The 24,552-nt window shown below is 50.0% G+C and overlaps 1 protein-coding gene across 1 annotated transcript; it reads right to left on the bottom strand.

Annotated features, from left to right (window-relative positions):
* Nucleotides 1-830: 830 nt before the first annotated feature.
* Nucleotides 831-24,552, bottom strand: Ankrd46 (ankyrin repeat domain 46). Its single transcript, XM_075961189.1, has 4 exons — nt 24,477-24,552; nt 6,891-7,226; nt 5,593-5,751; nt 831-2,505 (listed from the first exon to the last, which is right to left on the bottom strand). The coding sequence occupies exons 2-4, from the start codon at nt 7,199-7,201 to the stop codon at nt 2,289-2,291; spliced, it is 687 nt and encodes a 228-aa protein (XP_075817304.1). The 5' UTR covers nt 7,202-7,226; nt 24,477-24,552; the 3' UTR covers nt 831-2,288.

Here is a 24,552-nt window from a genome sequence, read left to right as displayed (position 1 = left end):
CTGGGTCTCACGATGCGGCTTGGGTTAGCCTTGCACTTGGGAGACTCTTGTCTCGGAGTCCTGGGGACTGGGTTTGTTTCCTCTTGCAGGTTACAACCCATAAATGAAGGAAGCTAAGGCAGGAACTGGAATGGGGCCACAGAGGGCTCTTAACCAGCTTAAGGTGTGCAAGAAAATACCCCACTGGGGCTGGAGAGGGCTCAGTGGTTAGCAGTACTGGCTGATTTTTCAAAGGACTCAGGATCAATTGCCAGCACCTAGACGGTGGCTCACAACCTGTACTCCAGTTCCAGGGAACCCAATGCTCCCTCCTGGCCTCCGTAGGCACCAGTCATACATGTGACACACTGACGTAAATGCGTGCAAAACACTTATACGCATAAAATAAAATTTAAAAGTAAAACAGAGTTTGGACTAGTCTCAGACATGGATGCAACCCAAAACTTCGACCCACACCCCAGAACCAGCCCGAGGACCCAGCAACAGGAAGGCAGAGGCCAGAGCACATAAGCTAAAGATTGTGTGTGTGTGTGCGTGCGCGCGCACACACTGGGGGTCACCCAGCTGCTGGCCTTCTAGTGACATGAACTAATACATTTCCTGATCTACGCAGCTTTCAATTTGGACTTTGGTTCCTGTGGCTGAACATACTTTGTTCTGTGAACAGTCTCCACAGGCCACAGACCGAGGCTGTGTCTGAAGGAACACTTGAGGCAGTTATGTTCGTTGTGTGTCTACACCAGGGCTTGAAACGCTTGGCTTTGAAAACAGCTAACTGCAATCCATTCCCGAATCCCGAAACATGATACACTGAATGGGTGGTGACCAAGGACTTATAACTATGTTTATTGGTGCAATAAATTTATTATTTATTACTGAAACAAATAATGCAGAACACACAATGCAAAGAAACCAGCACGGGGCGGGGAAGCAGGGACCTCAGATACAGCGCATTACATATTCCAGACATCCAGATCTACGGGAAGCTACTTCTAAAGCGCTTTGTTCTGGACGCGCTCTGAACCTGACTGCTACTGGCCTCCAGGCAGACACCTGCTCTCCCTCCTTGCATCCCACCAAACAGGATCAAGTCGGAGTAAGCCTCTATAGGCTGATTCTGACGTCAGGGGCTGGGAAGCAGTTCCTTCAGCTAGGACACAGCCACGTGAGAGAAAGTGTCTATACCTGGTGTCTAAAAGCAGAGGAGAAAACACCAGCAAGCCAGAGGCTGGCGGACGGACCCACTTTCCAGAGTCAACTAGTGGCGTCTTTGCTACAGAAAGCAAAACCATCAGGTCTTTACTGTGGGTTTCAGATTTTACTTAATGAAAAATTATTAAGCCTCCATAATAACATAAAACATGACTTGCATATTACAGAACCGCAGGCAAAGGACTTCCAAACACTCTAAGAGGCCACCGTGTAGCTGGGGTCCAGATCCCTATCGCACCGTGCACCTACACACGGACGGGAACCATGACTCCAGCATGACATCGTTCAGGGCTCTCGAGGCGGACGGACTCCTCCACCTCTGCTATCAGACACTCGCTGACCTAGAGGGCGTTTTCTGGGACCAAGGGTTAGTTGTAATGAACCGTGCACGCAGCAGGCTGACAGGACGGACGTTATGGTGACAGTGGAGGACAGGATTCTTTCTCTAGTGCCCACTTACTACAAAGGGTTTCCTGATGGTTTCTGAGCAGGACATCTCAAAAATAAAGTGGGAGGAGTCTGGGGACTGAGTAGTGAACTCTACAGGCTGATTTTTACAGATGCTGCCATCAGTTTAGAATGAATCAGAATCGTCCCACAGCAACCAAATGTTAGATCAAATCATCCATGTTAAAGACTGTCGGCCGTGTGAGTAGTTTGAAAGCAGTCTTTAAAACTCAAAGAGTCTGACAGCTCTAATTTGCCATTTAGGTTGTGAGAAAAAAAATCAAAATTTAAGTTGAAAGTTTCACTTTCAGCTCTGACAAAATCCATGAACAAAACAGAATCAAAGAAAAAACCAATCTGCTTTCCGGGGGTCACTGCTCCTCCCTCAGGGTGGGGTCCCCGCTGTGACAAGCCTGGGGCAGATAGTCCCTAAACCCAGGCTGTGGCAGTCCGAGGTAGCACTAGGATGCAGGGTAACCCACCACAGGGCGAGTTCAAAGGAACACTTCATTCTCCTAAAGAGTCACGGTAAGTAAAAATCCAAACGAAAACCAGCCCTCACTGCTGCGCTGAGAATACTCTAAGAACTGAAGACCAACGCTGACAGGCCTTGCCTCATCTCTGAGCCCTCAGTGCACCAGCTCAGGCTGGTTGTCCACGAAGGGCAGTACCCCGCTCACATAGTAGGCGATGCCCAGGGACAGCAAAGCAATGACCAGGATCAAGAGCAGAACCCTCCAGAAGCCCAGGTCCTCCACGAACTCCTGCCACGTGGTCCGGAAGCTGGACAGGACCCCTTCGCCCTGCTGCAGGTTGGGGTTGAGCAGAGAGTGACTTTCCATGGCACTGCGGGAGGAAGAGGAAGGGGAGTGAAAACACACTTTACCAGTAAAGCATGGAGCAAGACAAGCTACGGTACTGAGAAGGCTAGCCCTCTGGTGCTGTACTGGAGAACTTCCTGCAGAGATACACTGGCCCAGCAATGTGCTGCCCACAAATTCCTGAGAATCCGTGTATCGGTCTTAGACCACAAACTGATAAACCTCAAGGACTGGATCCCTGGTTCACTCCAGCAGGCAAGTTAAAACTCCTAGTTAGGATGTCCCAAATGGTGTCGGGGAGTGGAGTGCACTGCACTTTGAGAAGTCAAAACAAAGACCCTGAGTTTGGCCTTGAAGTTTCATCCGCCTGAGCTGAAAGATTACTGAAGTGGACTGGGGAATGAGTATGATCAAGATACATTGCAAGCATGTATGAAGCTGTCAAAAAAAAAAAACAAACATTTTGAAAGATCCCCAAGCAGAGACACTAAAATAGGCCAAATGCCTGTCTCCATCAAGACATTAACCCAAGCTCTTGTTTTAGAAGCACCCACACGGCAGCTTCAAGGGATTTCTGGCCTCAGCTGGCACTGCCCACATGATGTACACACATACATGCAACAAAACATTCATAACATAAAACACCTTTTTAGAGGAAGAAAACTGAGTTTAGAATAATACCCAGAGAAGGGGAGCTAACCTGATTTTTAGGTCCTCCCACACAAGTCACCCTATGTCTCCCAGAGCCTGTGGAGAACAGCAGGGTAAATCCATCGCCTTGGAGGTGGTCAGTTACACGACAAGGCCACTGCCTGGTTCATCCCTTTGTATTTTCCCTCCACTCTATTTAGTGACAGGATTCATGCTAAAAGTTTCTTCTTTTTATGTAGCCCTGGAGGATCTGGAAGTCAGTGATCCTCCTGTCTCTGTCTCTAGGGCTGAGATTAAAGTCATGGCCCCACTGCCTGGCTAAAATTCATCTTTTCATTATGCGACTCGGTGGCTCTGAGACTTTCACAGGCATGGACCATCTCTGCTGTCTAATTCTCAGCATGTCACCACTGCTGGGCTCAGACTGAGACTTTCACAGGTGTGGACCATCTCCGCGGTCTAATTCCCAGCATGTCACCACTGCTGGGCTCAGGCTGCACCCATTAGTCACCCTCATTGTTCTCCCTGACCCTCGTAACCACTAACCCATGTTCCCCCCGCCCTTAATTTCCCTATCTGGGACACTGTACACCAACAAAATAAAGGGACTGTGACCTTTCATGTCTGGCTTCTCCCACAGAGCGTTTTCCGGTATCCATCCTGACCCTAGCATCTGCCAATACGTTACTCACTTTTACAGCAGAGTAACAAACAGGTAACGTTTATGCTTCCTTTAGCTGATGAGCAATCGGTGTGTGCCGAGAAGTGGAACTGTTGGGTCACATGGTAACTGTGTAAGTGTTAACAAGCGGTCAGACTGGTTTCCAAAGTGGTCCACTCTTCTCTGCTGTCTCCAGAGGGGTCTACTTTCCCCACAGCCTCCACAGTACTACTGACAGCCCACTGCAGCTGTCCGCAGAGTTAAGTACTATGCCAAAAAACCTGTGCTTTTGATTTGTATTTTATAAAGTCGTTTTTAAATGGAATTAATCTCAGCTCTGGTGGCCCCGGGGTGGAGCAGGAAGGAGAACCGACACTCGGGAGCTTCGTGTGCACACGAGCACTGTGTGAGATCATGAGGACTGGGCTCAGATCCCTGCACCCACCAACAGGCCAGGCACCCCACACGTGCCTGTAACCCTAGCTCCGAGGGAGGGGAGAAGGGGAGAAAACACGAGCCCTGGGTTCAGGGTAGGCCCTGATGGACACCTGGAACCTCTCCTGCCTCTCCACTAGTGCAGACATGCAGAGCAGCAGACACAAATGCACACACACTCAGACAGAGAGACACACACGTAAATCTTTAAAAGAAGCTTAAAGTAACCTATTATTTTACAGGAAGTTGAAATTACGTCTCCCATTGTTTTGCAGAGGCAGAGTTAACCACTGCTAAAAGTGCCCTTGGCCTGTGGGCTCTCCTCCCTGCAGAGTGAGGAGAAGGGCCACGAGTGTCTGACTCCCTGCTCCCTCTTGTCGGCTTCTGGAAAGCTCGGGGCTTCACCAGTTCAGTGAGGACCCTGCAGCTCCTTCAGGGCAACAGAAAGCACTTAAGTAACTAACAGAGCAGAGCTAAGCGAGAGTGTGGAATCCGGCAGCCAGCACAGGAAGAAGGAAGGTGGCCTGGCTACGAAGGCGTCAGAGGTGAGCCGTGAAGTGCTGGCCCTCGTGGCCCAATGGTGTACGGGACCCACAACTGGAGGCCTAGGTGACCGGACACCAGTTCTCCGCTGTTCCCTCTGGAAGCTTGGAGGGGGTAGCATGTATGCTGGGAGGGGACGGCGTGTACTACACCATCAAGCTGACAGCACTGACCTCACTTGCAAAAAGCCGAAACACCACGGTGGCCCACCAGACTCCACAGTACTCCATGGTCAGCCCACCTGCAGCCCTTCAGACTGACCTCACCTTGCTCCCACCACACATGACCAGATGAAAAGCGGTCAGATTTGGGGATCTCACCGGCCACCACATCTGAGCTCTGGTTATAGAGAGAAGCCCAAATTTCATCACTTCCAACTCATGCGAAAGTTACTCTTTCCATCTGTCTGAGTTATGGGCGCTGTGGACAGGTGTGCGTCTGGCACCGGATCGCCAGTGTTCGCAGTCTTCCTCCCTGCTCAACCCCCCAGCGCTTCGCACTGTCCTGTGAGATGACCATCTGCTCCTCGGATGCTACCCCGCCAGTCTGTCTACCTCTCTTTAATAAATCCCACTCTTGTGACCCACACTTCAAATTTGGAAGCCCCTTCCCTCTAACCCTGCTTTTACCTGTCTCTTCTCCAACACGGGCACTGTGCCGAAGCTAACGGAACACTGTGGCCATGGATACTTTGGTCAAGTTTTGCAACTGTAATCTGAAGCCACAGCACATAGATGAAGTGACAGGCAGCCGCTCAGGGAAACAGCTCTGCGCCCGAGCACAGAGGGGCCCAGGGCTGCTGGTCAGCTACACTCTCCATACCTCTCACTCTCTGCGGTCTGCATAGTCTCCAGCTTCGAGTGTGCGCCTCGGTTAAATCCTTTCACCTCCTGTTCTTCCAAAGACTCCAGCAACCGGATGACATCTTTATTCACGCCCCGGCGCTTGGCCAGAACTAAAGGGGTAGCACCCTGATGGTTGCTGGAAAAGGCCACAAGGAGAAAGTCAGTGCAGTGGCCACGCCACACGCTAGCCCCCACTGGCTGCTATCAGCGAGGAAAGCGCGGGCCAATGATTCAGAAATCAACCCCAGAGCAGACCTGAGCAAGCCAAAAACTGATCAGTGAACTACTGGATTTGTCCTTCCAGGAAAGGAACATTTAGAAAAAATAAAGAACAAATGTCAGTAAATAAAAGAGAAAAGAGAATACCCTAAGGATGAATTGGAAAGTCTAGTCAGTCTTTGTACACATTGTGAGTATATGCATGTGTACACACATACCTCTAGATTCAGTCTTTGTATACATTATGCATATATATTCATGTATACTTGCACACATACATGCTTATATACATATATATAAAATGTTTAAGAAGAACAGAACAGACCTCAAATCACACTGGCTCCTGTCCCATTCTGCCTGTTGTCATAGAAATATTTGGGGGCATGCTGATCCAGGTGGCATTGGCCGCAGCACACCAGGGCAGCAAGAAGCTGCAGCTAGAAGTTCAAGCTCAGCTGAGATGAGCTGTCCTTTCCCACACAAGAGAGCAGGCTTACTGGGTCAAACAAAATCAAAGCTGCACGGTGTCATCAAACTGCAGCCTGAGGATGATGCAGGCTCCAGGGCTCCGATGAGGCCAGCTCTGCAGAGGAACTAGGTCCAATTTCAGTCCCATCCTTTTACAACCTGGGTGACCTCTTGACCTACCTATTCCATGTGTAAAAAGAACAAGGGAAGGGCTGGAGCAGGCGCGGAAGTGCTCAACATAGAAATAATTGGATGAAAAAAAAATTTAAAAATAATAAATAGAAAATGAAGATGAGACTAGAGCAGAACTTACTGTGAGTTTATAACAAGCTGAGGAGCAGCCTTCTCCTGCTTCTGTCGACTTACACTTTACAGTTACTTAACAGAAACCAGCTATTATTTCTTAGACACACACGCATGCACACACACGCACACACGCTCCAGGGCTGGCCTGGTATCCCCACACTCCCCTATAAAGGCTTAAGTCTTCGATGCCTTTCTGAACTCATCGTTACAACAGACCAGCGGGTGATGAGACCCCAGCTCACAGGAAGAAATGACCCGGCTTCAGAGGCGCAAAGAACTCACCAAATATCAATTTTGAGTCCATTGGAGACTAAGAACTGAATGGTGTCCACGTGGCCACACAGGTGGAGGGCGGTGTTGCCCTGATAATCCGTGGCCAGTGGGTCAGCACCAAATTTATGTAGCAGCTGGCAGATGTCCACGTTCCCTCGGGCCGCGGCAAGGTGTAGGCCTGTTCTGCCCCTGCTGTCTCGGATGTTGGGGTCAAAGCCACTTTCCAAAAGCCGCTTGGAATAGGTGAAGTCCCCATCGATGCAGGCTTGAAGCAAGGGCACGTTAGTCTGTGAAGAATCGTTGACAAAAACGTAGGACATGGTCGGATGTGGCGGGTGGACACTCCTGCAGTCAGGGATGAGAAAGGTGACATTGCTGAGGTCAGACAGCCGGTCAGAGACATGACTGCGCTTCCTGGCCTCTTCCTCACCACACAACAATACAAAATTACCAATTACGTTTTATCACCCACTAAAAGATTTTTATTTTTTTCACATCTGCCAGATCAAAATGGTGTTAAATTACTGTAAAGTTCTCTTTTACTTTTTAATCTCAAAAAGGTGTTGAAATATTTTTGAAGCTAAAAGAGAACTCATTGTCGGAGACATCGTGAGCTGTCAGCTCTGAAGCAGCCGTCCACACAGCACAGCACAGCACAGCACAGCACTGCGGTGCCTCGCCCAGCAGTGGTGACTGCTCTTCACACATGTGCTGTGTACCTTCTACAGGAGACACGACACGGCGACACCTTTAACCCAGAGCACGTCAGATCTCAGGCAAAACTTAAGACTCCATTTTTAAAAGTCGAAGGGATGAACAGACAAATTTTAAAAACATCATTAAGCCAAAAGATTTTTACAGAACGAACCATCTTCTGCTTTACCGTCACCTCAGTACTTGACTTCATCACACTCCTGGTATCTAAGAACAGCGATGAGAAGGACAGGCCAAAGCAGCAGCTGTTCCTAGTCCCACCCAAATCCTCACTCCATGTGGCCCTGCAGCCCGAATCTCCTGGAGATCAGGCACGCGACATGCCAGCTCCAGCACCAAGTCCCACTGGTGCTCCTGAGACACCACGCCTGAGAAGGCCTAAGCTGAGTCTGGCACTGCCCTGCCTCAGCCACAGGTGAGCTTCAACCACAGGTGTGCCTCAGCCAAGGTGTGCCTCAGCCACAGGTGTGCCTCAGCCACAGGTGTGCCTCAACCACAAGTGTGCCTCAGCCACAGGTGTGCCTCAGCCAAGGTGTGCCTCAACCACAGGTGTGCCTCAACCACAGGTGTGCCTCAACCACAGGTGTGCCTCAGCCACAGGTGAGCTTCAACCACAGGTGTGCCTCAGCCAAGGTGTGCCTCAACCACAGGTGTGCCTCAGCCACAGGTGTGCCTCAACCACAAGTGTGCCTCAGCCACAGGTGTGCCTCAGCCAAGGTGTGCCTCAACCACAGGTGTGCCTCAACCACAGGTGTGCCTCAACCACAGGTGTGCCTCAACCACAGCGTGACACTCGGCTTCAAGCTCCGGCCTCACTTTTTGAACTTCTGAAGAGAAAACAGGCAGACAGGGCATTTACAGAGCAGGCTCTTTTTAGAAAACATTTATTTATCTATCATGTGTGCATATCTGTGCACAATGCATGTGTGCACGCCATGGTGCGTGTGTAAAGGTCAGAGAGCAACTTGTGGGAGTTGGTGCTCTCCTTCTACCACGTGAGTCCCAGGCCCCACACTCAGGTCACCAAGCTTGGCTGTGCACACCCTGTCCTTCTGAAGCATCTCACCAGCCCCTAGAGAGTAGGCGCGTTCACACAGTTTCTCAGGTGAAGTCTTTCTGGAACACGAATGGTACAGGGTACTCGACCAGCTTTAACTCCCTCTCCCACGGGCACTGAGTCTGTCAGGGTTCTCAGCTCTCCAGCCTGGGATGCCTGACTCCAGAGCTCTGTGGCTGCCCCTGGCTCTGAGGCAGGCATCAGCCCATACATCCTGAGGATTTATTCTAGGCAGATATCAACATGGGGTGTTTACTGAATGCTACATGACCATAGCAACATCAAAGTAAGCTTTACTACCCGACTTCCCATGAGAGTCCCTACAGGGACGGCAGTCTTCCTGGGCTTTCAGACAGATGACCTGGACAGGAAAGACTAGAGGCAAGCAATCTGTCAATGGACAGGAAATGATGGGATCTTGACCTAGAGCAGTGACAGAAGAGGGGACCTTCCGGAGAGCGACACAGAACAACACCAAGGTTGAGCAATTGGTAAGGACAGCTCTGGACAGAGGTCAAGATGAAGAACACTGGGGTAGCACAGCATGAGGACCAGAGTCTTGTGAGGCATGTAGCTCAGGCTGGCCTCAACCTCAAACCCTCCCTGCCTCAGCCTCCCCTAACGGCTCGAAGTAATAAATTATTTATTTATTTTGGTTTTTCTGTGTAGCCCTGGCTATCCTGGAACTTACTCTGTAGACCAGGCTGGCTTCAAATCCAGAGATACACTTGTCTCTGCCTCCTAAGTGCTGGGATTAAAGGTTTGTGCCACCACCACCCTGATGAAATAATAAATTCTTAAAAATTGATCCCCAGGGCTGGAAAGTTAGCTCAACATTTAAGAGCACTGGCTGCTGTTCCAGAGGACCTGGGTTCAATTCCCAGCACCCCCACAGCAGCTCACAGGAGCCTGTAATTCCAGTACTGGAGGATCCGACACCCTCACACAGACACATTTGCAGGCAAAACACCAAAGCACCTAAAATAAAAATAAATAAATCACTTAAAAAAAAAAAGCACTTGTTGCTCTTAAATAAGACCAAGGTCAGCTCTGGCACCCACGTGGTGGTTCACAGCATCCAGAACTCCAGTTGCAGGGAACCTAGTGCCCTCTTCCGACCTCTGTGGGCATCAGACACGTACGTGGTACACAAACAAACATGGGAGTAGAACAGTCACACACTTAAAATACGTCTAGAAAAGTATTTTAAAAACTTAAAAAGGCATAGTTTCCACATAGTGCTTGACTTCTCACTCAGATGAAAGACGTAATTCCATCTTAAGAATTCATTTAAGGGGCTAGAGAGATGGCTCAGAGGTTAAGAGCATTGCCTGCTCTTCCAAAGGTCCTGAGTTCAATTCCCAGCAACCACATGGTGGCTCACAACCATCTGTAATGGGGTCTGGTGCCCTCTTCTGGCCTGCAGGCATACACACAGACAGAGTATTGTATACATAATAAATAAATAAATTCATTTAATAAAAAAGTTAACAGTTCTGTGGGCGCATTCTCTAGTTTCCCTCTGTACTAGTCACAGAAACAAACAAAGCCTAACACAAACTGTCTGGGTAACAAGAGTGCATATTCCAAGTGTTTTCCAAAAGATAAGGCATGTTGGCTACACCCTGTAAGAAATGATCCTTAAAACCTATCTACTTAGTGTTTTGACTCAGGCCTTCAGGCATGCAGACCGGGAATCTTCTGGAGTAGCCCAGGGCTGGGTAAGGATGTGGCCCTTCTTGTCCACTGAGGTGGGAAGGGAAGTTGGTCGTTTCTGTCCTGGAGGAACTGCTTGACCTCAGCCCCAGTTAAGACTCCATAGGCAGACAGCGTCTTCCCCTTGGTCAGGGAGGGGACTTGCGCTAGTGCAGGCCGCAGTTCAGTGAGGGTTCACACGCTATGAAGGAGTCTGCCCCAGAACACACCTCAGGTGAGAGTAAGATAGTTCCTTGGTGGCCCCAGAGCTGTGTCGAATTCCTAATAGGGTTTGGCAAAGAAATCAGCAATGCACCCAGAACGATCAACAATGACAACGACCTTCCCTTACAGCCACCGTGCAGCGTGAGAAAGAACGCAGAGTTCTGGGACACACAAGCAGGTCAAGGGGCCCGTGCACATTCCACAGATCGCCTGAGGTGAAGCAGCAATGTGCCAGGCCCCCCGAGTACTGGGAAGGGAGAATGGACAGGTGTGATGTGGAGCTGCGGCCACTGAAAAGAAAGCACAGGCGTAAAGAGTCGTGGGGGTTAGAGACAGGAGCCAACAGGGTCTGGAAGTCGCTCAACCTCTGGAACTCAGAAAGTATCTTCTCCACAACATATGTGAGGCTAACCTTTAACTCTGGCTCACTCACTGTTCCAGGGCCACAGAATTTGGATCCAGACCCTGGATGGTGACCCTGAAGACACCCTGATGACACCCTGAGACACCCTGAAGACACCCTGAGACACCCTGAAGACACCCTGATGACACCCTGAGACACCCTGAGACACCCTGATGACACCCTGAGACACCCTGAGACACCCTGAGACACCCTGATGACACCCTGATGACACCCTGAGACACCCTGAGACACCCTGATGACACCCTGAGACACCCTGAAAACACCCTGAGACACGCTAGTACACGGGGCCCTCTGCTGCTCCTAGCTTTCTGGGCTCCGTAGGAATTTGGAGAAACATCCTGTCTGCTCCACTTCACTCGATCCTCTTGCACAACTGCTCTGAGCGCTCTTCATCGCTCGTCCTGAGAGGCGAAGCAGGCTGTCACTTGTGGTCTCTCTAGCATGGACTCGGCCTGAGTTCTCAGGATGAAAGGTGAGAGGGGATGTTCTAAAATGAATTCATATCACAGGACAATGACAAACCACACAGTTACATCCCAGACATCCTACTGTCCCCTCTGGTCTACAGGAAAAGCCAGGTCAGCCTTTCTGGCATACCAGTGCTGGTAACCAAGTACACCGTCCAAATTGCAGATCAAAGCTAAGTGAGTTTAATGTTACATGAACACATCAGCCTGAATTACAGGCGAACAACTACCCCAACAACCTCAATTCATACATCAACCACTAGAAATGTAGACCTTCCCCTAAACTGAATAAAAACCAGAACTCAAGTTAACTATTGCCCCAGGGGTTGGGACTTTATAATTAAATTTATTTGGAGACACCTATAGACCCCTGTAAGATAACACAGGAGCCCCCGCGTCTCCTTTTCTGTTTCCCTGACAGCAGGACATCTCACTCAGGATGCAGGACATTACAGTTAGCACTGACACAGCCCACAGTGTTCACAACCCTAGGGGCTGGCATGCTGCTCTTGCTTTGTCTCTAAGACTTACTTATTTTTATTAAGTGTATAAATGTTTTTGCCTGAGTGCACACGCGTGTGCGTGTATGCACACATACATGCTTGAGCATTCCCTACATGCATGGTGCTCACAGAGGCCAGAAGAGGGTGCTAGAGATGGTTGTTAGCTGTCACATGAGGGTTGGGAATGAAATCCCGGTTCTCTGTGGGAGCAGCCATGCTCCAAGCCCTGGGGCTGCTCCTAGCCCTGGGCCCAGCCCACCCCTACTTCCTTCCATCTTCTCAGCCTGAGAAGCCACTGTGTGCCTTCCACTTCTGGAACCACTGGAGAGTACGACGTAAGCGACACCACAGCACCACACGTTGGCCTTTGCCTGGCTCCTTTTTCCTCGGCACAAGTCTCTTTCACATAAAGCCGTGCATGCGGCTGCCCTTTTCCTCTGAGTGCTGTGCCTTGTGATGGACAGACTGCTGTTCACGATGAGCGTCCTACTGAAGGACACTCGGTTTGCGACAGGAGTTTGTACTCAGCGGAGCTTTTCAGGAATGGTATCGCCTTATTTGTATTTGCCACGGAGCACCGTGGCGTTCATGAGGGAAGCAGAGGAGAACTCCTGTTTTTCCCTTCCACCAGGGTCTAAGGCGGTTGTCAGGCTGGGCAGCAGCCCCTTCCTTCACTTACGGAGCCACCCGCACGCTGGAGCTGCGGGAAGAATTGGTTAAAGGTTGTGTGAAGCCGCTTCTTTTCTCTTCTGCTAGAAGCTGCCTTGGCGCTAAGCTGCCTGGGAGTAAAGCCAGCTGGGCTCCTTAGCCGTATGGCTCGGCCCTCGGTCCCCATGACCGCCAGGATGAGCACAGGGCCCTCCATGATGAGCACAGGGCCCTCCAAACTGAGGCAAAGCACACTAGTCTCTTGGTAACAGTGGCCTCCAGCAATGAGGTGACTTCTAGTGGGGGCGGGGGCGGGGAATGTCAGGGTGGGGAAGAACTGGCTCTGCAGAGTCAAACTTGGTGGCCTGAAAACAGGAGCAGCTGTGGTGGAGGCATCGAGCCCCAGGTAGTACCCCGCCCTTCACGGAGGGCCCTGGTTTATAGGGCTGGTCCAGGGATGGGCACAGTCACAGGACTACGGGGTCAAGTCTGGGGTGGGCTGGGGCGCAGCCTCACAGTTAGAACTCTTGCCTGTGCGGTGCTGACCGCCTCTCACTCTGGGGTGAAGCAGTCAGCTAGCCGCCCCCATGCCAACCAGCTCTGACCTGAACCCTGAACCCAAATAACAACCCAGCTGGAGTCCTGGGCGGAAGCTGGAGAGGCACTCGCTTGATGGAAAGTTCCACCCACTACGCTTGTCCATTTATATCCCAAACTCTGGACCCGCAGCCTCGGATCAATGTGGAGAAGGTCTGGGATCAAATTCTCCATGGTCAGGCAGCAAAGGAAGATGCTCTGTTTTAGTACGGACTGTGCTGACGACCTTAGATCTGTTTCCATACCCAATGCCAACAACAATACTGTACTGATTTGTTTCTCACTTTCAAAGTCGCTGGGAAAGGCGTGACTAAGTGTTACATTCCCGGTTCAAATGCACTGATGACATCATACCTACGGGGCAACTGCAAGGGGGATTAAAGCTAAGACACTGGAGCAAAATGTTAACAAAACCTGGAGGCCAGAAGGGCCCACGCTGTCTACCAGAAAATGGATCGCACCTGGATTTTCTACGTCCTACTGGTTACTGTCATCTCTGTAAAGGAATCCAGGGGCTTCCAGATAGAATATAACCTTAACGAGCCACACAGCAAGAGTTTGAGGAAGCCTTCAGATCCTGACACTGTGTGCAATGAATGATGGGAATCTTTGTCAACCTTTATCTTTAAGAGGTGGGGCCAAGTTAGGGTGTGATTTTCTGGGACCCAGGTGCGCCTCTCTGTGGTTCCCCAGCAGCATAGCTGACCTTGACTTCTCGTTCTGTTCTGGTTTGGTGAGTTTGCCCCTTATAATAAATAAAAATATAATTGTTTTATCTGTTAGCTAGCCTGGTTATTTCACGAAACAAGATAATTCAACAAATGACTGCCCATAACCCTGCATCCAAAGCTCCACAGATCTCCAGTGAGCAGCGACTGTTCCTAACCCAAGTCCACGCAGATCCACAGTTCTCCCAGTGAGCAGTGACTGTTCCTAACCCAAGTCCACGCAGATCCACAGATCTCCAGTGAGCAGCGACTGTTCCTAACCCAAGTCCACGCAGATCCACAGATCTCAGGCGAGGGAACATGTAGGGGACTCTGTGATCTCCTCAGGATCTTCTTCCTAACAGTGATTTTAACCATTTCCAAGGCCCAGCGGTGTTAGTGGGTCCATCACTGCCCTGCTGGGGCAGAGTGGAGCTTCAGACCTAGGCTACAGTATTTCTAACTGCCCATGCAACTCTGCACATTCAGTCAAGAAATTCAGAGCAAACCATCCACGCAAAACTCATGCTTAGGGAATGGGGATGCCTGGGGGAGCGCTGACCCCGACTCGAACCCCAGTATGTTCTGTGGTGGTCATACAACTTCAGACCACATTTCTAGCGGGCAGGAAATGGGTGCCATTTGTCTGAATATCCTGGCAGAGGCTCGGTGCCAGCTCGGTGATCAGGTGAAGCTGGCTGTGCCTGTGAACGTGGCTCCTCTCTTTACGGCTCAGCAGAAACAGCGACAGCAAGCTTGGTGTCACTGTGAAAGCTTCAAGTCTGGTGTGTGGTTCATCTTAAACCAAGTTTGATTTAAAAGCTTTTTTTTTTTTTTATTTTTAGGACTCTTATTTTAGAAGTGCCTGGGGATTAAATTTCTATTGATCAACCCTATTGATGGTTAAAATGTGAACTTGTAAGCTTTGAGTTATCTCTCCCAAATAAAGCTAATTATGCAATTATTCATTTGTGGTTCATTTTTTTCCTTTAAAAACAGACTTTTTTTAAAAAAAAAATATGTATGCATTTGGTGCCCTTGAAGGTCAGAGGAGGTTGTCAGATACCCTGGATCTGGAATTACAGGAGACCGTGAGTCTCCTGAGCCAGTCCTGAGAACCAAACTCAGGTCCTCTGCAAGAGCAGCCACCTGTGGGCGCTCAGAGGAGGAACAGCTGACCATAATCTGCAGGTTCTGGTATAAGCACACTAGGGAAGAAACTGGTCAGTCCTCTGAGCACAGCCCAGGGCACGGGAAGGAAGACATTAGCGTTGTCTTCTGGCGTTAAAAAACGGACACTCAAAATAAGCAATGTTTAGATGAACAAGGATCTACAGGCAATTTTCACTCTGCATCCAAATGTGTAGAGAATTCAGTCTGTGGCGTTTCTAACATTTTAGTCCTATTTCCGCCTTCTGAGACACGGCCTCATGTGGCCCAGGCTGGCCTCGAATGTGGCTGTGTAACTGGTGTGTGCCATCAGACCCAGTCTGTGAGGACTAAGGAACAAAGCCAGGGCTTTCCGCAGTCGAGGAGAGAACTCTACCAGCTGCACCGCATCCTAGCCTAAAATTCAAAATTCTGTAACTTCCTCAATGCCATCCTATCAATTAGTTCACAATTAGAACTTAATTAACACAGCAAAGGGAAAGATTAACTAGAAGTGTATAAATTACTGAATGATATTTTTAAAGATTTATTTATTGTGTATAGTGTTCAACCTGGATGCATCTGTGCACACGAGAAGAGGGCACCAGATCCCACTATGGATGGTTGTGAGCCACCATATGGTTGCTGAGAACTGAACTCAGGACCTCTGGAAGAACAGCCAGTGCTGTTAACCGCTGAGCCATCTCTCCAGCCCTGAATGATATTCTTCAAAGGGCTGTGTCTCACCAGTGACACACAAGTCGTAACAACTGACGTGTACTAAACAATCGTGCAGCAGGCACTGCTTTGGAAACAACACATGTGCTCTGCAGAGAGACCCGGCGTGTCAAACACGGGCATGACTTCTCTGTCTGATGAAACATCAGGTCACTGTGTCTCACACAGGAACTGGCAATCCTCCCATCAGAGGGTCTGAGCCTGGCCTCCACATTCCAAAGCCTCCCTCCCCCAAGAACAATGGAGGCCTGCAGTGTCCCTTGCCCCACAGGAAGCGCCGGGCACAAGTGTTCCGAAGCAACCTTGTTGTCACTGAATACAAAGTAAGTTTTTGTGGAAAAACAGCTAAAAGACCTTTGGAAATATCCTCTACAGGAAGTGTCTGAATTCCTGGACTTGCTGTTCCCAAGTATTTCTTACTGTCTGGGATAACAGACAACTGAACCCTTACCCAACTTTTTTTCGCTTCCAACAAGAAACCAAAAACGCTAACCAGGGATGTCTGATGTGATCTGGCAATATTTATAGTATTTATTGCTTTAATGACTAGAGTTTACCCACAACTCAACTTTTAGAAAAGATAATAGATTTAAATAAGTTCTAAATAATTTTCATAAAAGTAATCACTGCTAGTTTGAACCGTTTAATACCTCTGTTTTCTAGAATCGTTACTATGTAATCAATTATGTGGTGTTTGAAATTCTCACAGCAAGGACTCCTTTCAGGTCATGATCTACACTTACACTGCCCTGTGATGTCAGGCTGCAGACAACAGCCAATTTAACAGCATTGCGTATACGGCCCAACAGCGCCACCTTGTGGGCCATCTAGTCCTCTGTTCAGTTTAGTTTTGCAAAGTCCTGCCTTAGATACCAGGCTTGTCTCAGACCCCAGATCCTCCTGCCTCTGCCTCCTGAGTCCCGGGGCTGTGGTATGCCACCCACCTCATCTTCAAGTTCACCTTTATATCTTGCACCAGCGTAAAGCAAGGGAAGAGCCTTTGGGTTTGTCTGTCCATCTCAGTAACTCATAATTCTTACTGTGAATGTGAAAATCCAGAGTTGGAACACGCATGGGTGCTGGAGGTCCCCTCCTTCATGCAAACTCTCCATCCTAATGTCGTGGGGGCAGAGGGCATCTTCCTTCTACAGCCTTGGGAACTTTTCTACTCCATCAGGAGACCCCCACAGACCCTAAACCCAGCCACTCTTAGGGACTCCACTGGAGCCACACACTGCCCCAGAGGCCTCTGTTGGTTGGTCGCACACACCTAGAGCAGCAGAGGCTGAGGAGCCAGCTCTGCCCACTAGCCATTTGAAATGGTATATCGCTCACTAACCGACCCCCATGTTGGGCAGGACCTCCACACAGGTGGTGAGGATGGTTTACAGCTGGAGCCCGAGATGAGCGGGTACCAGACAGTGAAGGCAGGAAGGAGTGTAGCGAGCTGGATTTAAGAAAGGAAAACAGGTTTTTTTTTCTTTTTCCTATATCTCCAAGATCAGGTTATGGGAATAAAAACAAGATTACAGGACTGTCTACATGTTGTCATATAGACTCCACTCGGTGGGGAGGAAAGTGGGGAATGCCAAGACCCTGAGGCAGAACAGGACCAGGAGTTTCCAGAGTTTCTCTGGCAGGATAATCATCTCAAGTGGAAGAGCAACAGCCACGGCAATTTCGTTCTGACTGAGAGCCGGCCTACAAGGTCTCTTCTAGTAGGGTGGCAAACAGTCTCCCAGAGAGCTCTGGGAACCTTTCAGAGATGGGAGCAGAGGCTGCAGGCCCTACTCCCATGATGCACATGAGGTGTGCATGTATGTACCGAGGCCAGAGGCACTGGATCCCTGGACTGACGTGTGTGCATGTGTGTACCGAGGCCAGAGGCACTGGATCCCTGGACTGACGTGTGTACATGTATGTACCGAGGCCAGAGGCACTGGATCCCTGGACTGACGTGTGTGCATGTGTGTACCGAGGCCAGAGGCACTGGATCCCTGGACTGACGTGTGTGCATGTGTGTACCGAGGCCAGAGGCACTGGATCCCTGGACTGACGTGTGTGCATGTGTGTACCGAGGCCAGAGGCACTGGATCCCTGGACTGACGTGTGTGCATGTATGTACCGAGGCCAGAGGCACTGGATCCCTGGACTGACGTGTGTGCATGTGTGTACCGAGGCCAGAGGCACTGGATCCCTGGACTGACGTGTGTGCATGTGTGTACCGAGGCCAGAGGCACTGGATCCCTGGACTGACGTGTGTGCATGTGTGTACCGAGGCCAGAGGCACTGGATCCCTGGACTGACGTGTGTGCATGTGTGTACCGAGGCCAGAGGCACTGGATCCCTGGACTGACGTGTGTGCATGTGTGTACCGAGGCCAGAGGCACTGGATCCCTGGACTGACGTGTGTGCATGTGTGTACCGAGGCCAGAGGCACTGGATCCCTGAAACTGAGCCATCTTCCCAGCCTCCCTCCGCTCTAGAAGCCATCTTTATAGACCGGCCACTGTGGCAGCACAGGGGAGAAAGGCTCACTGGTTGTGGGTCTCACGGTTCAACAGCTACACTCAGAGCCACTGTCGTCCAGGAAGCGTCCTCTGGTGCTGAAAAACGGCCTCCGGCCCGCATGGTGTCCAATGAAGACACGGACACCAGTTAGAGCTACTTTACACACCTCAGCCTTCTTCCAGTTCTTCTCCACAATCTCCTAAAGCCAGTATTTAGTCATGTGCACTGTGACTAACACTAGGAGGCTGGCGGTAACATGGTAAACGTCCTCACTTTTCAAATGCTCTGGATGACCTGTCACCAGGGCGTGACACTAAAACACTCAACAGTTCTTTATTTAAAGTCTGAACAGCTGCTGCTTTGAACTTTTGTTCTGGCACTCAAGAGAACCACATTGTTCAGAAAAGATCACTGTGACACGAAAATTGTTCTTCAAAAGGCAATGACCTCATAGGCTTCAAATGTTATAATACATTTCTTATTTTTAAATACATGGAACAAATTACAACTCTAAATGCACAAGTTTTTGGATTTTGGAAAATGATCTGAAATCAGAATGTTTTGTACCTCCCTCTACAGAAGCCTCAGAGGAGACAGGGATTAAAGCCTGCTTTCAAGTCATGGCAGCCAGTAAAAGCCCCTCCCGGCAGCGCTCACAGATCCCCATGCCACCGTTCTTCTGTTTAGCGTTTAATTCTTGTTTACCAGGTGACTTCAGGTGTGTGACATCCCCATTCCCATCTTTGATGCCCTTCCTAGACTTAACTCCCACCACCCAGACTCTAACCCACAAGGGCCTAACCCAGCACTCCTATTCCCCACTTTACAGATGGTTCTTTTACATCCTTCAGTCTCTGCTCTAATCCCCCTGAACACCCCCAAACAAGACACCCGCCAGCAAAACTGTGCTAAATCTCTTCAACCAGCTTCAAGGCCAGCATCTGAGGGTCAGCATGGTCCTCCCACCAGCCAGACTCAGTGAGGGCCTCTGAGGGTCAGCACAGTCCTCCCCCACACTTATCCGCACCTTCTATTGTTTTACCCGGTCACTGGTCCCTTTGTTTTCAGCACCGGGTGATGGGACATTGTGTGGATGTATCAGTCCACACATTCATTTACTGAAGATCATACCCCTTGACTCCACATTTGCCCACGTTTGAACAATAGCGCTGTAAATCCCTATGTCCAGGTTTTTGTGTGGACATGTTTTGGAGTCTTACCAAAGAATACAACTTCTGGCCTGTGTGGCAGAAATACGCAGTTCTGTAAGAACTGTCACACTCTTGCAGTGTGGGTTGTTAATATTTTACTTTTCCATCAGTAATGAATGCGACCCTGGGAATTTATACTTTGTTTCGTGGTGCAGGGTCTTGCACGGCAGTCAAACATGCAATCATTAAACTACATTCCTAGCCTTTCATCTTTTAAGGCAATGTTCTGCCACATAGCTCAAGTCAACCTCGACCTTACTATGCAGTGGAAGCTGGCCATGACCTCCTGGTGCTCCTGTCTCTGCCTTGGCTCCCATCATGGTGGGCTTACAACCAAGCTTCCCATGCTATCCACGCTCCAATTCCTCTCCTCCCTTTGGTACCACTGCTCTTCTAGTTACCTACGTGATAACTTAGGTGACAGACTCTAGGCGGTTCCTGGTGAATCCCAGAGCATCAGAGTGTTGAGGGCTGTGCAGCCAGGCACACATGTCTAAACTTTAAACAGACGTGTGTGGGCACAGCTGTTGCACACGCAGCGTGGCTTGAGCACACTGCACAGTACTGCGGGCATCTGTCGTGTGGGCATAGCTGTTGTACAGGCAGCGCGGTCAAGCATACTGCACAGTACTGCGGGCGTCTGTCGTGTGGGCACAGCTGTTGTACAGGCAGCGCGGTCAAGCACACTGCACAGTACTGCGGGCGTCTGTCGTGTGGGCACAGCTGTTGTACAGGCAGCGCGGTCAAGCACACTGCACAGTACTGCGGGCGTCTGTCGTGTGGGCACAGCTGTTGTACAGGCAGCGCGGTCAAGCACACTGCACAGTACTGCGGGGGTCTGTCGTGTGGGCACAGCTGTTGTACAGGCAGCGCGGTCAAGCACACTGCACAGTACTGCGGGCGTCTGTCGTGTGGGCACAGCTGTTGCACACGCAGTGTGGCTGTAGCACACTGCACAGTTCTGCGGGGGTCTGTCCCCACTCCCCACGTTGTTCAGGTCTACAGGGTGCATGTGTCTGGATGCTCAGCCTTTCAGCTGCCTCTGCGATAACACTCCTTCATTTCTCATAGGACAAGCATCCCAGCCTTGTCCCTAACACCCTTCTGGCATCTGCCCTTTTGGCATCAGCTCCATCCCCCTGGCTTGTCAGATCAGTGGACGTCAAGGCTGATCACTTTCTCCTTGGCCCCTGCACTTACCCTCTGCCCCTCAAATATTCCAAAGCGTCTCCTCCCAGTGCCTTTACTGTTCTTAATCACATCAATCACCGAACATAAAAGGCTCCACGGCTCCATTCTCATTTCCTTGGTCTAGATGCCACAGCCTCCTGATGCTAACCTGTCATGGTTTGGGCATGAAGTGTTCCCACCCAAGGCTCAAGGCCTGGGTTCCCAGCTGATGGGCTATTTGGGGAGAGTGTGAGATTTTCCGCATGTGGGTCCAGCTGGGGAAGTGAGTCTCTGCAAGCGTGTGACTCTCTCTCGGCTGCCTGTCCCCACAAGACGAGCAGCCTTGCCACCTGCTCCCACCTCTGTGATGTTCTGTCTCACAAAGGCTCTAGAAGCCACAGAGCAAAGACGATGGACTAAAATCTCTAAGCTGGAAATAAAAGACATCTTTCTTCTTTTCAACTTATTTAAATATCAGAAATTTTGTCATATTGAATAAAAATTGGCCAACAAAACTGTAACTACCAAACTTCTGTGAGATGGAAAATTCCAGAACGAATTCATAAGTTCTAAAGCACACACCATTCCAAACAGTGTGACAAAATCTTACGTAGCCATCTCTGACCCAGCCTAGGCATGACTCACCCCTCTGTTCAGCAGGTCCTGTTGGCAGACACCTGGACTAGCGTAGATCGATTGCCTCGGTATCGGTATCGCAATGCCTGTGACCCGTGTTGCAATGGCCATAGCCTCCACCCTGCTTCGTTTCGTCATGCAGGCATTTTACCACCTCAGACCCCACAAGGAGATGGAGAACACATGTAGACTTTTAAACAGGCAGAGCCACATGCATGCATTTTTTAAAAAGATGTATGTACTTATGTATATGAGTATGTTCTGTCTACGTGCATATCTGCATACGAGAAGAGGGCATTGGGTCCCTTATAGATGGCTGTGAGCTGCCATGTGGTTGCTGGGAACTGAACTCAGGACCTCTGGAAGAACAGCCAGTGCTCTTAACCACTGAGCCATCTCTCCAGCCCATGCATGTAACGATTATTGTAGCATAATGCTATTAATTGTCCTATTTTATTACTGTTAGTAATCTCCTACTGTGCCTACTTTGTTAATTTCTTTTTTCTTTAAATACTTATTTATTATGTATACAATATTCTGTCTGTGTGTATGCCTGCAGGCCAGCAGAGGACACCAGACCCCATTACAGATGGTTGTGAGCCACCATGTGGTTGCTGGGAATTGAACTCAGGACCTTTGGAAGAGCAGGCAATGCTCTTAACCTCTGAGCCATCTCTCCAGCCCCCTGTTAGTTTCATCATATGATGTATATAAAGGAAAACAGCACACTGTAGGTAGGACTCAGCATTATTGAAGGCTTCAGGCACCCATGGAGGAGGGGGTCTTGGATCAATGAATGCCTACGGTAGTTCCTACCTGGCCTCTCTGACTTTGCCTTTGCTGACAGTCAGGCCTGCACACATTGAGTTGGGCCTCTCACCCTTCTGCTCTGAGCATCTCCGTCTCCGTGAGTGAAGCTAGCCTTCTCCAGCATCCACTCGGCTTCAGGCTTCGTCCCTTTCTCCCTTCCTCTGTGCAGACCTAGTGGGCCCCTTGTTAGTCTGCTAACAGACTGATGTTCTCAGGGTACTTTCCCTTTGACAGCTGCACGCCCTCAATTCCACTTCAGCAGTCTCTCGGCAAGGACTCTTTCTGTAAAACGGTAACGCTCCTTTCCAAGCACTTCCTACGCCCCCACGGCTTTATTTTCTTCTTAATAATTGTTACCATCTAACTGAATATATTTCCATTTTTAAACAAATTATTTTGTTTAAAATAATCCCCATATTTCCCCATTAATAAATATACCCATATTTAATAAATCATCATTCCCATATTCCCATATACCCATAATAAAATATCCCCATTTTTCTCTGAGACAATGCTGGCTCCATTAGATCAATGACTTGGGTTACTCTCATGTCCCTGGTTCTTAGAATTGCCCCATCAACAGAAGACAGGCTGTATGTGTGCTGCGTGACCCTTGACAACACACTTTCAAATCCTGGGTACGGCTAAGGAGCTGGGACTCCATGACAGCTAGCATTGATGGTCAACTTAACACAAGAAAGAGGCCCCTGGGAAGAAGGTCTCAGTGAGGAAGTGTCTAGATTAGGTTGGCCTCTGGACATCCCTGTGAGGCCAGTTGGGTCGACCGCCCTGTGGGCAGCACCATTGCAGGAGCTGAGCCTGTGACCAGAAGGGAGGTGAAGTCTAGCGTGCATCCGGTCACTGTTCTCTGCTCTGGACCGCGGCTGTCACAGACTAGCCGCTTCAAGTCCCTGCCACCCTCACGATTCCTTTCTCCTTACATTGCTTTGTCGGGGTATTTTATCCCGTCCACAGTTAAGGAACGAAGACTGTACAAGCCCCACTCTCTGAGACTGGGAAGGAGCCATCTCCAGGCTCACACGGAAAACCTTTGACCTTGCTCCACAGAATGTGCCCTGAATCCTTCCCGCCTCCTCACACGGCAGCTCCTCTCCCATGTCTCCTCAGTGTCCTGGAAAACATGAGCTTACTGTGGGAGGGGAAAAAGTCCTTCGGTTTGGCATAATACTGCATGTGCCAGGTAAACGCACTAGAACTTCTGTGGAGACACAACTACAGCTATCCTGTGTAAACAAACAGACCCGTTTCCCTTCAGACCACACTACACTGAAGCAGGAGGACCCGAGATGTTTAACTCTATTATCACTACAAGGTTTACAGGACAAACCTGTTTCCTCACCAAACTCCCTTTAAACGAAAAGGACAGGCTCCTCCGCACTGCCACGCACAGTTAGTCTTAAAGAAATCATTTCAGGCTACAAATTGTATGAACAAACAAAATCTTAAGGAGCACTAGGTTTGGAAGGTAATGAGGAAGTGGATGTGAGGTGGGGTCTTGGGAGACTCGGATCCTGTGCCAACTGTCTGGACTTGGACAAGTTGATTTAGACTCCGTGCTTCAGTCTCCTTATCCGCAAATTAGAAATGTTACTTGTTAGGGTTGTGGCAAAGATGTTAAAAAAGGGACATCACTGGGCACTATACCTGACCACACAGCCAACTGTTACTATAACAAAAACCGTCACAGCACTGACCCAGCCTTAGGAAGTGCCTAGGTCTCGATGCTACCTTCTGCAGAATTGAGCAGTGTTACTCCCTTCAATGGTGCATGCTTATCACTACACTCTGCAGCCAATTCCAAATTCTGTGGAACACTGTAAGGAATAAATAAATCTCTTCCCCACGGCAGTTGATGGGAAATCTGGAGCGAAACGATCTGCTTTCTTAACGATGCGTGTCAAATGTCAAAGCTCATGATCACCTGAGGCCCAGGCGGGAAGGGTGCAAACCCTGTCTTACCCTGGGTACCCTGGGCAGTGACAGCGTGGGCAGCTCACACGCGCCTGCACTCGCCCAGACTGCGGACTCCTTTGTGACCTGCTAAGGATTTCCTTTTCCTAACTGTGCTCTGCACCGAGGGGGCTCGCTGGGACGTCGCTGTCCGGCTGGGGTGGGGCATGGGCTGCCGGGGACTCCCGAAGAACCGCGGGCACACTCGGCGCCACCCCTCAGGCCTGGCCCGGGCCCTCCCGCCAGCATCGCCCGCGGGGAAGCCGATCGGACCCGCGCCCGGCTCCAGCGGCCGTCGGGGCCCGGAGGGCAGGTGTCACCGGCTCCCGCCCAGCGGCTGCCCATGGCCCTGGCCCTGGTACCTGCGCCCGAGGCAGCGGCGACAGCAGCAGCGGCGGCAGCAGCAGCAGCTCCTCCTCTCCAGCGGCGGCGGGCGGA

The sequence above is a fragment of the Microtus pennsylvanicus genome, chromosome 2, assembly GCF_037038515.1.
Source record: "Microtus pennsylvanicus isolate mMicPen1 chromosome 2, mMicPen1.hap1, whole genome shotgun sequence".
Classification (NCBI taxonomy): Eukaryota; Metazoa; Chordata; class Mammalia; order Rodentia; family Cricetidae; genus Microtus; species Microtus pennsylvanicus.
This window is presented reverse-complemented; position numbering and strand designations above follow the sequence as displayed.